The sequence below is a fragment of the Lipophrys pholis genome (assembly GCF_963383615.2).
Source record: "Lipophrys pholis genome assembly, chromosome: 14".
NCBI lineage: Eukaryota > Metazoa > Chordata > Actinopteri > Blenniiformes > Blenniidae > Lipophrys > Lipophrys pholis.
The window spans coordinates 2,196,760-2,210,287 of record NC_137633.1 but is presented as its reverse complement, the minus strand read 5'-3'; the positions used below and the strand labels follow the sequence as shown (position 1 = coordinate 2,210,287).

At 44.8% G+C, this 13,528-nt stretch overlaps 2 protein-coding genes across 4 annotated transcripts; both read left to right on the top strand.

Annotated features, from left to right (window-relative positions):
• Positions 1-1,181: 1,181 nt before the first annotated feature.
• snx6 (sorting nexin 6) lies at positions 1,182-7,412 on the top strand. Of its 3 annotated transcripts, none has more exons than XM_080480069.1 (14): positions 1,182-1,232; positions 1,398-1,448; positions 2,396-2,500; positions 2,960-3,070; positions 3,170-3,291; positions 3,465-3,588; positions 3,915-4,010; positions 4,202-4,307; positions 4,450-4,525; positions 4,631-4,670; positions 4,775-4,861; positions 4,959-5,118; positions 5,330-5,415; positions 5,651-7,412. In XM_080480069.1, exons 1-14 carry the CDS (start codon positions 1,227-1,229, stop codon positions 5,702-5,704), a joined length of 1,224 nt encoding a protein of 407 aa, XP_080336195.1. In that variant the 5' UTR covers positions 1,182-1,226; the 3' UTR covers positions 5,705-7,412. The 3 variants fall into 3 exon arrangements, with proteins under 3 accessions (XP_080336195.1, XP_080336196.1, XP_080336194.1); XM_080480070.1 differs by having other exon boundaries at positions 1,201-1,232; positions 1,401-1,448; XM_080480068.1 differs by lacking the exons at positions 1,182-1,232; positions 1,398-1,448 and having other exon boundaries at positions 1,747-2,500.
• A 368-nt stretch (positions 7,413-7,780) lies between these two features.
• Positions 7,781-12,725, top strand: psma3 (proteasome 20S subunit alpha 3). The gene is made up of 11 exons (XM_080480782.1): positions 7,781-8,078; positions 9,089-9,171; positions 9,255-9,378; positions 9,957-10,058; positions 10,249-10,322; positions 10,429-10,501; positions 10,657-10,722; positions 11,522-11,568; positions 11,649-11,716; positions 12,446-12,510; positions 12,585-12,725. Exons 1-11 carry the CDS (start codon positions 8,058-8,060, stop codon positions 12,627-12,629), a joined length of 768 nt encoding a protein of 255 aa, XP_080336908.1. The 5' UTR covers positions 7,781-8,057; the 3' UTR covers positions 12,630-12,725.
• Positions 12,726-13,528: the final 803 nt, after the last annotated feature.

Sequence of the window (13,528 nt, the reverse complement as noted above, 5' to 3'; positions counted from 1 at the left end):
GAGTCTAGAAAATTAAACCTAAAACCATGAGCTCAAATAAATTTGACTTTTTAAATCATGCTTTTAACAATTTAAAAAAATGTTCATCCTACCAATTAAGACCCCTTTTTATAGGCTCTGCCCCTTTTCCTGCACACTTCTTGTTACCGCCTTGTAAAATAGTTCAAGCTCAGGCAGATTAGATGGAAACCTTCAGTGAACAGCAATTTCCAAGTCATGCAGGAGATATTATATCTATTCTAAAAAAATATATATATATGGTTTCCGAATGTTTCAAAATTATGCTGCATGTTGTGTTGGTTCTGTCACATAAAATCCCAATAAAATACTAAATAAAAATGTGGAAAAGTTCGAGGGGGGGTGAAGACTTTTGGAAGCCACTGTACACAACAATCACACAACAGACACAATCATACGAAACACACAACCACAGTCTGTTTTCATCAGTTTGGTGAAGAAATGATTTAAACTCGTCAGAACACAGTTGCCCACTTTGTCTTTGTCTACGTGTAGTCGTGTGTGTGCGCGCGCCTCCTGCTGGTCACTGAGCCGAACTGCCTTTTTCCCCCCAGTTTGTTTCAGTGCCAATAAACTGAAGAGACTTTATGCTCAAAACTAGTCATAACATCATACAGAGATTCAGAGTTTTGATTTTGTTTGTAGTTTCAGTTTGTTTATTTACACTCTGATTTATTGTGTTTGGGCTATATTTTAATTGTGTTTACTTATCTGGACTCTGCTTGATTGCATTTATTTAGTGGGATTCTGTTTTTAATGGTTTGTTAGTACTCAGTTTCTGTATTTTAATCATTTATCCGGACTCTAATTGAACTGTGTTTGTTTGTACTCTGACTTGTTGTGGTTATTTATTCCTACCGTGCTGTGGTTATTTCTGTGTGCTCTGATTTGTTCTGTTTATTTTACTCTGATTTATTTTGTCAATATGTTTGTACTCGATATTTTAATTCTGTTTATAAAGTTGGACACTGTTTTAAATGGCTTGTGGTTCTCACTTTTCATTCAGATTAATTCTTAGGAGTCTAATTTGTTTTGTTTATTTGTACTATTATTTGTTGTGTTCATTTATTTCCACTCTCATTTGTTGTGTTTGTTTATTTGGACTATTGGTTTTATGTGTTCGGGCTCGTGCGCGGTAAAGCGCTGCGTGCTCGTGCGCCTATGCGCGGTGACGTCAGAGCTCTTCCTGTCTCCACCCGCTGGAAGCCATGATGGTTGGTTTCTGTCTCTTTCTGCGCTTCAAACTCTTTTATTGTGTCTTTTACGTGCAGCTTAGCCGCGGCGGTCCGTCCGCCGCCGCCGCTGTTGTTGTTGTTATTGTGGTTGTTGTTGTTTATGTGTGTTTGTGTCGCCGCCCTGACGGCTCCGTGTCTCCACAGCAGGAAGGGCTGGACGACGGACCCGACTTTCTGTCCGAGGAGGACCGGGGGGTGAGTGCCCTGAGCCCGGCTGTCTCGCACCGTCTGCCCGCTCCTCCCCCTCCCCCGTGGCCCGCGTGTCTCCGCCCGGAACCGGCAGCTCGTGAGCGCCAGCTCCGGTTCTGGCTGCCTGCTTTAGCCCACTAGTGCTAGCGTTAGCTCCGTGTTAGCGGGCGGTTGTTGGACCGGTTCTCCGGTAGGACAGTCCGGGCGGTTGACCCGCCGCGGGCCACCCGGCCTCACGGAGCTAACGGGCACCTGACGCGGCGGGCAGGTGCAGCTACCTGAGCCGCTTGGCGTCGCTTTGCTCGGTCACCATCACTCTGTCACATGACGGACACACGCACAACGGCACGTGCACGCGCACTAAACTCCGACGTTAATTGGTTAATCCAGCTCAGATGAGGTCAGACGTTAGAAAGTCCTGAGAAATTAAGTTCGGAGTGAGACGTCTCTGCTCATCTGTAGTACAGACACAGTCTGCAAAATACATGCAGTGTGCAACACAAATACACAGTCTGAACTACTCTGTGAGATGTCTCCGCTAATCTATAATACAGTCTGTCAAACAAATAAAAAACCTGCAGTACAAACACACACTGTGTAATCCAGATACACACACACTGCATTACCAGGATGAGTGTGTCTGAGATATGTAAGTCTGTACTCTCTCTGATGAGGTTTGCTGCTCTGAAGCTTCACTTTCCTCCCAGTCAAAACAGAATCGCTGCCTGAATTCAGTCCAACAGTGAGGAATCGAAGTGTTTGTACTTCTTGCTCTTTTAAATTCGACTAATTCTACATTTACTGCACCATCATCTGCATATGAGGACACATTTCTTACTGAGTGGACCGGTACAATGGAGGACATGAAAGGAGCTTAAATGTTCCAGTTTAAGACCTCCGCTCCGTCCTCCTGGTGCATTGTGGGATCTGTGTTCTCTGTCGTTGCTGTGCAGCCACGGGCGGTCAACGTGGATCTGCAGACGGACGCCACGCTGCAGGTCGACATCTCCGACGCCCTCAGCGAGAGAGACAAGGTCAAGTTCACCGTCCACACCAAGGTGAGACTCTCCTCCCTCACACGCCTGAACCTGCAGGGTCAGAGGTCACATCGGTCTCCGGTGTTGATGGCTGCCAATATTCATGTCATTTCATAATTCTGCGAGCGTGAGAAGTGTAACTACACTGCCATAATGAAAGAAGCTGTCGGCTATGACTGAAGATGTACCTTGTAATATGAGTTCATAACTGAATGAGTCGACTGTTTACATGACAATGTTGTCTCTCCTAATCCACATTGTGAGTCTGAGGTCAGTTGTGGTCTGCAGGTGGTCCATTTTGCCAGTAACATTCGTCATCAGTGTTAACTGTTAGAACTCGTATCAAAATAATTTTATCTGAAGCTGAAGGAGGTCCGTCCACCTCCTGAAGCAGGTTATTGGAAGACAACCTGCCCTGCCTGCTACCATTGATAATGATGATGACGAGGTGATGGTGATGAAGATGTTGTCTTCAAACAGAGCACGCTCCCTAACTTCAAGCAGAATGAGTTCTCGGTGGTTCGACAGCACGAAGAATTTATTTGGCTGCACGACTCGTTTGTGGAGAACGAAGAGTATGCAGGATACATCGTAAGACACACACACACACACACACACACACACACACACACACACACACACACTCCTGAGCTCCATGTCAGCGTTGTGTGTGTGTTGGTTGTTGTGTAGATTCCCCCGGCGCCCCCCAGACCAGACTTTGATGCGTCCAGAGAGAAGCTGCAGAAACTCGGAGAGGGAGAAGGATCCATGACTAAGGAGGAGTTCACCAAGATGAAGCAGGAGCTGGAGGCGTCAGTCACACACACACACACACACACACACACACACACACACACACACACACACACACACACACACACACACACACACTAGCACAGAACTCTGTGTTCTGGAGCTGACAACTGTCCTGTATTGAAATATTGTATTATGACATTGACTTGTCCTCCCTCCGTTGGTCCCTCAGAGAGTACCTGGCCATCTTTAAGAAAACGGTGGCGATGCACGAGGTGTTTCTGTGCCGCGTGGCGGCTCATCCCGTCCTCAGGAAGGACCTCAACTTCCACGTCTTCCTGGAGTACAACCAGGATGTGAGTACAGGCGCCACCTGTTCATATGTGAGACAGAAACGCAGCGAGACACACAAACCTAGCATCACACAGGCAGTTACCATGGCAACAAGAGCTTCTAGCTGCTCTGTCGCCACGGCAACGCAGCCGTCAACACTTTGTCACTGCGGTGAGCGAGTCGGTCCGACGTGTTCCTGGTGTATTACCCGTGTCAGGTTTTCTAATGGCGTGACCAACGTGTCCCTGGTAGCCGTGCTCATGGTCAGTGTGGTGGAGGAGAGAGAGGACACAGTGAGGTCACAGCTGAAGAGGCCGCTGTCTGATCTTTGACCTCTGACCTCTCACAGCTGAGCGTTCGGGGGAAGAACAAGAAGGAGAAGCTAGAGGACTTCTTCAAGAACGTGGTGAAGTCAGCAGATGGAGTCCTGGTGGCCGGAGTCAAGGTGTGTGTGTGTGTGTGTGTGTGTGTGTGTGTGTGTGTGTGTGTGTGTGTGTGTGTGTGTGTGTGTGTGTGTGTGTGTGTGTGTGTGTGTGTGTGTGTGTGTGTGTGTGTGTGTGTGTGTGTGTGTGTGTGTGTGTGTGTGTGTGTGTGTGTGTGTGTGTGTGTGTGTGCTGATGTTTGTGTGTGTTTCAGGACGTGGACGACTTCTTTGAGCACGAGAAGACGTTCCTGTTAGAGTATCACAACCGAGTGAAAGACGCCTCGGCCAAATCGGATCGCATGATCCGCTCACACAAAAGTACGCCCCACGCACACACACACACACTATACATCATGAAGAGATTCAAGTGAGTGAAGCCTGAGTGTGTGATGGAGCTTCCATCATGATGAAAGTGAAGAATGACTCAGCAGTTTGAATCAAAACATGTTTGTTTTTTCAGATGCTGCAGATGACATCAACAGAATTGCATCGTCTCTCTACACGTTAGGAACGCAGGACTCCACAGACCTCTGCAAGTACGACCAACCCCCACCACCCCCCACCCCTCACCCCCCCGGCACAGCTCACCTGCTCACTGAGGACACAGGCCAGGAAGTGACCTTGTCTTTCTCTTCCTCCAGGTTCTTCCTCAAAGTCTCTGAGCTGTTTGAGAAAACTCGGGTAGGTGGAGCATCTCACTCTCCTGAGTGTGTACCTGACACTCCTGAGTGTGTACCTGACACTCCTGAGTGTGTGTGTGTGACACACATGTTAATGTTTCACAGAAAATTGAAGCTCGAGTGGCTGCAGACGAGGACCTGAAGCTGGCCGACCTGCTCAAGTATTACCTGAGAGAGTCACAGGCTGCAAAGGTCCGAACACACACACACACACACACACACACACACACACACACACACACACACGCACTGTTGCCATCCATGTGATGCGTACCCGTGCTGCCTTCAGGACCTGCTCTACCGGAGGAGCCGGTCTCTGGTGGACTACGAGAATGCCAACAAGGCTCTGGACAAAGCTCGAGCGAAGAACCGAGACGTCCTGCAGGCCGAGACCAGCCAGCAGCTCTGCTGCCACAAGTTCGAGAAGATTTCCGAGTCGGCCAAGCAAGGTGGGTCTCGGAACTTTGACGACTGTTGCCCCCATGTCCATAAAAGTTAGGACGTTCTGTAAAAGTGACAGCGGATCAGTTAGAAACAGATGGCGCGTCCCTGAGCTCCATTCCTATTATCACATCCCTCTTGAGATTCTCTGAATCTTTCAGTATTTGTTGGTGTTTGGTCGACAGACGTTTCTAATGGTGCATTTTGGTTTGAACTCAGAACTCATCGACTTCAAGACGAGACGAGTGGCGGCTTTCAGGAAGAATCTGGTGGAGTTGGCAGAACTGGAGCTCAAACACGCCAAGGTGCAGACTTCTACACATTGTTACCTCTCTCTGACTCCGCCCCCTTTTTCCTCTCTGACTCCACCCCCTCATCTTCATTCTGACTCCGCCTCCTTGATTTCCTCCGACTGCACTCTTGTTTGTGTATCTCTTACTTTGCCTTCCTGTCTTTAACTGGCCCTACCCCCTTTTGGTTTTGTCTGACCCCGCCCCCGTCTCACCTCTTGTCTCTGACTCCGCCCCCTCTCACCTGCAGGGGAACCTCCAGCTGCTGCAGAGCTGTCTGGGCGTCCTGAAGGGCAACACTTAAACTGTACAACTCTGCAAACCTCCAACTGGACACGCCCCCTCAGACTACAGCACCGCCTATTTTCAGCTGGACACCCCACCGTGGGGGAAAGGGGCGGAGCCTGGAGGGAAGACGGGGTGACACCGAGAACAGACCAGAGAGAGAGAGTCTACATCACTAACCACGCTCTTCATCCTGTCCCTCTCTGCTCCTGCAGGTCTCTGGTCCTGCAGGAGCAGCTGGAGGCGCCTGTGAGAAATGTTAATGTTGTCGTGTCTGAGCGGAGCTGAGAGCTGCTCGGTGTGTCTCCGTGTGTGCAGGTGTCTTCAAAAGGAGAACAAAAATGTACAAAAAAAAAAATTTACTCTAAATGTTTGTCCGGTCTTCGTTCAGCAGCTGTTACACTAGGTTTTTTTTGTTGGTTTATTTTTCTTCCTGCTGATCAAAAGTTTTCCATTTTAGGGAAGAAAATCGTCGATGCTGTTTTGAAACAAACGTTCCTTTATGCTCAGTTTGTTTTATTTTCAGTTCACAGAGTCTATTTACAGGATCGACAGTCAAGCAAGATTTAGATTTAGCAAGTCTTAAAAAGCTTCAGTTAATTTGTAAAGTTTGACTTTACAGTTGTCATAGTGTCTCATAGTCTCTCAGCAGGTTCAGTCTTCTACTTCCTGTCTCAAGAAGTCTGGAAACAATCGGCTCTTTATTCACGTTTAATCCGAACTTTGGTGAGAGCTCCTGTTTAAAGACCAAAGCACCTGCACACTGGGAGCGTCTTCCTCCTCTGGCAGTACTGGCGTGTCCGGGGCTGGTTTTATTTTGGCGGTTAACTTCCTGTGCTGCTGCGTGTCGGGTCTCGTTCTCTTTCAAGTGTAATTTCACTCAATAAAGAAGAAAACAGCCTTGTACATGTTTGTATTAGTTAACTAATGGAACGCTAATCATCATCATCGTCACTAATCGTAGCTTCTTCTTTTCTGGGATCAGACGTTTGTTTGTTTTTTGTTCGTTGTGTTGACGCAGTGGAGCTTTGGGTCTGTTTGCCTTAATGTTTCATTTCCTGTAAAAAATTATTTTTTTTTTTTAACTTCAAACGAATGTTTTTCACTCTTCTGTGACCAAAGCTTCCGGTTCTGACTCCAGATGACTAAATAAAACTCGTCACAATCGTCCACATTCAATAAAACTTTACAGACCCTTTTCCTACAAACACACTGTGTGAGCACCTTACTGTGAAGCAGAGAGAGAACCTCTGATTTAGTAAAAAATTCAAGATTAGACAATTAGATTTTATTGATTTTTAAAAAAACAAACATTTGCAATAGCTGATGGTTTGTTTTAAACTTGCATTTAAAGCCATTTCTTTACCATTGCTTCTTTTGCTCCAAATATTAAGACTTTGTTTCTTTTTCCACAAAGTTTCTTGTAAACTAAAATTGCTTATCTAATCTGGTTATATTCATCAAGCTGTCAGTGTTTTGTTGGTTCAGGCAGAGAAACCTAAAATTCTACATTTCCCATAATGCTTCGACTTTGTGCTCCAGTTTAAATTTTTTTTTAAAAATTGTCACTTGACAGAATTTCTTGAGAAAAATATGTAAAAGTTTTCAAACTTCAAGTTAGTTTTGAGGCATTTTGACTTTATTCAGGATTTTTTTTTAAAGCGTCATATAACTGAAATATGAAATGTTAAAGACACAGAATGTCAATAAATGTCTTTTCAAATCTTGGAATGAACAAAGCACTTTTATTACCTATAGTTCCTGATAAATAGAGATGACAAAGAAGAAACGTATTTGTGGGTTTTATCCTGAACAACTGATGTTTATAAAAGACTGACTTAAAAATCTAAATTGTATAAACATATATAGTTCACTTAAGTTCATCATGCTTTTGAATTGTTTATGCACCTTTCAAATTTTTAAATTGTATAAACGTTCACACGTGAAAATCTAAAGGAGACTTGGTCTAAAAGCTTTTTAAGGAAGGCTGAAAAGTGTACTGTACCTTTAATTTGTGGCTGGCCTTGTCGTCATTGGATACGTCACTGAGCTGCGAGCCGCTTCACGCTGATTGGAGGAAAAACAGGAAGGCTCTATGTGAAGCGATCGCTTTCACTACGAAATAAAAGTTATATTAGATCCACAACAGTGACAGACGCAAAAACGTGACAGGTTAATTTTTTTTTTGGGCTTTTTCTTTAGTACATTTAGATTGTATCAAGGAAGTCTCACTGTTCATTTTTTTTCTTGCGAAGTTCTGGTGCGTGTCTGTGTTTTTATTGTGAAGGTTGGATGTGAAGAGGCTATGGTACTTCCCGTCGTCAGCAGCACCCTCACGCACACACACACTCGGACCGAGAGTTACAGTAAAGATGAGCTCCATCGGGACCGGGGTGAGTGTTTCGCCGTCCCTCGGAATCGCAGCGCCTCCTCCTCGCCTCTTTTTTCTTCGTGTTTCCTTCCTCTCCTCTCTACTCCGCGCTTTAAACTCAACTGCATTCATGCTGACGGACCATGGCGCTCCGTTAGCCTGTTAGCGTGTTAGCCTGCTGAGTCACAGCGCGGCCCTCAAATCAGAAACGAAAGTGGACAAAAACGTAGCTTAAAGTTAACTTTCATCCTCGTTTGTGTGTTTTCCAAAGCAAACTTAAGTAAGAGTAACGCCACATTAAAGCGTCACGTCTGTGTTTATTGTTATTTACTGAGAGATGCATGATGTGACAAAGATAGCATTCCAAGCTAACAGTTAGCACCGGTCCTGTCCAGACTCCATTCACAATAAATATCATTTAAGTCCCTCCGCGTGTTGTTTGACGTTTGCATCCAAAAAATTTAATTTTAAGACGTTACACAAGTTAATCAAAGTCTCCTGTTCCCAGCGGCCTTAGCGTAAAACATAAAAGGAATGTTAAAGGGTGTAAATATGAGCAGTTTTACCTGCAGCAGCCTGTCAGATGAGCTGTCAATTCAAACAGTTCATATATTTAATCAGACGTGAAAACAACAGTAGGACTCTACTCTTCTTGTATTCATAGTCTCTAAAATACAATCGGGCGATTGGTAGGCAAATTGCCCAAAAGTGCTCTACCTATAACTTTATTTACAATGAGCTGAAGTTGTTTGTGCCATTTAGACTAAAATGAGATTAAGAGGTTGATTAATATTAGTTTTAGTGGACAGAGCTATTTTTGTTTGATTTGGAAAAAAAAAGTTATTGATTATTCATGATTAAATAGTTTTGCAAATTTGTTCTCAACTGGCTCAAAACTAATCAAATTCTGAAAATGTCAAATTTCCCATTATTTCCAAACCCAAACCTATGATGAACCCAAAGATTCATGTTTTAACGTTTGTTTGTGTGTGTGTGTGTGTGTGTCCGTCCGTCCGTCCGTCCGTCCTGCAGTATGACCTGTCAGCCTCCACCTTCTCCCCGGATGGTCGGGTCTTCCAGGTGGAGTATGCCATGAAAGCCGTGGAGAACAGCAGGTCCGATTTTTTTATTTATTTCCAACCAGAAAACAAAGAGGAAGACCAACTGCTCTAAACAGTGTGTTTGTGTGTGTGTTTAGTACGGCCATCGGGATTCGCTGTAAGGACGGCATTGTGTTTGGAGTGGAGAAGCTGGTTCTGTCCAAATTGTATGAGGATGGGTCCAACAAACGCATCTTCAACATCGACAGACATGTTGGCATGGTAATAACACACACATACACACACCCATCCGTCTTCTATATTGCTTATCTTGTTCAGGAACGTAGGGCGCTGGAGCCAATCCAAGCGTAGTATGGGCGAGGGCAGCGGACACTCTGGACATGTCGCCGGTCAATCACACGGCTCCTTTAAACAGTCTGGAAGGCCACATTTAAGCTAAAAATAAAAATTCTCCTGGATCATAACGACATGTCATCTGTTTGTAACAAATCAAACTACACACAAATGTGTTGTAAATTCAGTGAGTTCTGATTATTTTAAATGTATAAAGACCTCCTCCATCAATGGAAGTAAAGTAGAAGAGGGTCCTCATCCAAGATGGCAGCCACATATATAAATATCAATGTGGCTGCCATCTTGGATGAGGACCCTCTTCTACTTTACTTCCATTGATGATCAGCTGCTGATGGTTCAGGGGAATGTCTGAGGTCAGTGAACAGAAACAGCTCCACCTACTGCCTGCTCAGGGAATGGCAGTTAAAAGTATTGATATAACTACAAATTACAAAGGACTGTTAAACTACCCCCTATTGTATGAATCCAACGCTCTCTCTCTCCAGGCAGTGGCTGGTTTGCTGGCTGATGCTCGCTCACTCGCTGAAGTCGCTCGAGAAGAAGCATCAAACTTCAGGGTGAACTACGGACACGACATTCCACTGAAGGTACGAACACGACTGTCCGTTTCTCATCCATCGCCACCTTCTGGTTAAAATGATTATCAAAGAAACCTCATCGGCGTAATCGGCTTCGTCATGAGGACAACATGAACTGATGAAGATATTTAGATGATTGTCTTGAGACTCCCAAGAAAACGTGTCTGTTTCTGACGTTATATAACGCATGTCTGCGCAGCACCTGTCTGACCGGGTGGCCATGTACGTGCACGCCTACACGCTATACAGCGCCGTCAGACCATTTGGCTGCAGGTGAGCTTCCCACCTCAGTGATGTCACTTCCTGTTTTCCGTCTGGCCGATCCATGAGTGTTCACCTCGGCTCTCGGCTGACCTTGTTGTGTTTATCCCACTCCCAGCTTTATCCTCGGCTCGTATGACAAAGACGACGGTCCTCAGCTCTACATGGTCGATCCGTCAGGTATCTCATACGTGAGTCTTACACACACACACACACACACACACACACACACACACACACACACACACACACACACACACACACACACACACACACACACACACACACACACACACACACACACCTGCTGACATCCAAAACTAACCCTCTGTGTGTTGCTTCACAGGGTTATTGGGGCTGTGCGATTGGAAAAGCGAAACAAGCAGCAAAGACGGAGATCGAGAAGCTTCAGGTGAGTTTGATTTCTTTTCGAATGAGAGATTCTTCACCGTTTCATTAATTATTGACGGTGACAGTTTGTCCCTGGACGACTACAGCCGTCCCCCATGACACATTCTAAGTTAATGATTTCCTGGATGGGAAGTTTGGCTAACTGCTGAAATCACAGGTCTCCGCTGAACGGGGCTGACTGCTCATTCACTACTGTGTGTGTGTGTGTGTGTGTGTGTGTGTGTGTGTGTGTGTGTGTGTGTGTGTGTGTGTGTGTGTGTGTGTGTGTGTGTGTGTGTGTGTGTGTGTGTGTGTGTGTGTGTGTGTGTGTGTGTGTGTGTGTGTGTGTGTGTGTGTGTGTGTGTGTGTCTGCAGTGTTGTACGTCGCAGTCAGTTTTCACAAAACCGAACATTCACTGCCAATAAAAGTTCCCCTGTGTAGAACACTGGTGGTGGTTTGATGGTTAAAACTTGATTTCTTAGATGTTTTGGAGCATCTGTAGAAGGAGGGACAGAAAAGGGTCGGCGCCAGGTTCTGGCTTTCTGGATCCAGTTTGTTCTGCACCTGCTGGACCTCAAATATCCTCCTTGGACTGAAATTGCTTCGTCTTACTTCAGAATAATGACCCTGAATGAAGACAAACGCTTGTTCCTGTTGGATCTATCGGACGTGCTGCTCCAACACTTGTACAGAAGTTATTCTGAAATCATTTCTGCAGTTTAGTCTCAGTTTGGGGTTTTATATTCTGTTTTTAATTGTGTGCTAAAATAATTGTTCAATAATAATTTTTATCCCCTCTCTTTTTTTCTTTCCCTCTCAGATGAAGGAGATGACGTGCAGGGAGCTTGTTAAAGAAGTGGCTAAAATGTGAGTGAATGAGTGAACAATTCAGTCTAAACTGAGCGCGCTCAGACAGAGGAGACTGAGATTTTCTTCTTCTTGTGCAGAATCTACATCGTTCATGACGAGGTGAAGGACAAGGCCTTCGAGCTGGAGCTCAGCTGGGTCGGCGAAGGTGAGAAATGATCGCTGCTCTTCTCTGCGTGAGCGTTACTCGTGATCAGAGGTGAAAGGTGCATTCCAGAGCAGTACGATGAGGTTTGGAGGTCAGCATGATGAGAGTCCCAAAGGTTTCGCACACTGGACTGAGCTTCTGTGATGTCACTTCCTCTTGGCTGTCTGACGACCTCTGACCTCCAATCACTGCGGGAAATCTGAAACGTTCTCTGGGTCTAAATGAAATCTGCTCCTGTGACGTCCAGAGTGGACTCCCTCTTAGAACCGCAGCTGACTGTGTCACCTCTCAACCTGCACAACTTCTTTTCGTGAAAATCACTTTTTAGTGAGGTTTCTTAAAGGCTGCTTCTGTTTGAACAGTCTCAGGTTCCACAGCTGTCCTGGAGGTACGAGGAGGACAAAGGCGTTTTTGTAAAACATGTATAAAACTATTTGGATTCTGTTTTGCTGAGTCAGGAAGCGAAAGCCTTGAAGCTGTCATGGCTTTCAGAGCCAGAGAGAACGTTAAACCGTCTCCTGTAAACAGGTCACATATGTCGGAGTGCGGTGGGGCAGTAGCCGGGTTTTTAATTCATCCACAATACAATCAAATCTTTGTCACTTCACAAGTACAGCAAACCTGGAAGCAATCCCTGCAAAGAGTAAAAACCTAAAAGTCTAAACTAAAGCAGTGAAAAGTCCGATTGAGGCAGACGATGACAAAAACATCCTCTCTTCTCTCCTTCAGTCACGAACGGTCGACACGAGTTGGTGCCCAAAGACGTGAGGGAGGAGGCAGAGAAATACGCTAAGGTGAGTCGTGCTGCGGCTGGTGTGTCTTACCTGTAGGGGGCGCTGCTTCGCTCACTCTACTGTCTGGTTTTCAGGATTCTCTGGAGGAGGAAGACGACTCCGACGAAGACAACATGTGAGCTCCTCCTGCTGCGCCTCCTTTTTTATATTTTATAGATCACTCTTATGTCCTTTGCTTTCTGTTGGTGTGGAAATAAAAAGAATTGTTCAGGTTATTGTGTGTTTGTTTATCTGATGTCTCTTTCTACACTGAAATGTTTTTGTACAGTATTTTAAATGGCTGCAGCAAAGTTTAATTAGCCATCTATAAACAGTTACATCAGTTCCTACAACAACTCAGGATGAGGCCTTGTGGTAGGAAGCGGTATTACAAGGCTAGCTGCGTTTTATATATCCGTTACACATCACAGACGTCTTTAAGATCTTTCTCTTAGTCCACATGGGGTCACAGTGGAAGTATTGAGCACAAAGAAGCTCAGATGTCTGTCCTTACCAACTTTGTTCATACTTTAACCACAAAATCATCCATGTTTCACAATCTAACTGATAAATTCAAAACGAATCAAAGATCTCTTGATATGCGTCGTTGCTGTTATCTCAGAATAAATCAGGTGTATTCAACAAAGGTGAAAAGAAGGTACATGAAAATAATAGGACTCAATCACACAAATATTCTGCGAACAGAACCCAGAAACACTTGGAAAATTACTACAACAGGAAAACATGAAATGACACTGAACAGATTTACTGTACTGTTATCTAATGACAGTTTTGATTTTCACTTAGGATCTGTAGTTTTCTGGCAAATAATTTATTGTAAATCAAGAAAAACAAGTGGTTTGAAATAAAACTGACCCCAGAGAAATTTGTACTCAAATAGAACAACTACAACATTGCTTAAGTTCAACACATAAAGCACAAAGTCAAATTCCTAAAAAGTACCAATTACTATGTAACGCCACATTGAGTACTGGCATTAGACTGAGTTTGTATAAAACCGATGAAATCACGAACAATA

Coding starts and splice junctions, on each gene's coding strand:
- psma3 (XM_080480782.1), top strand. CDS start 8,058: ATGAGCTCCATCGGGACCGGG. Junction 10,723..11,521: donor CGGAGATCGAGAAGCTTCAG/GTGAGTTTGATT, acceptor TTTCCCTCTCAG/ATGAAGGAGATGACGTGCAG. Junction 11,569..11,648: donor GTTAAAGAAGTGGCTAAAAT/GTGAGTGAATGA, acceptor CTTCTTGTGCAG/AATCTACATCGTTCATGACG.
- snx6 (XM_080480068.1), top strand. CDS start 2,321: ATGTTCCAGTTTAAGACCTCCGCTCCGTCCTCCTGGTGCATTGTGGGA. Junction 4,526..4,630: donor GACTCCACAGACCTCTGCAA/GTACGACCAACC, acceptor CTCTTCCTCCAG/GTTCTTCCTCAAAGTCTCTG. Junction 4,862..4,958: donor GAGAGTCACAGGCTGCAAAG/GTCCGAACACAC, acceptor TGCTGCCTTCAG/GACCTGCTCTACCGGAGGAG.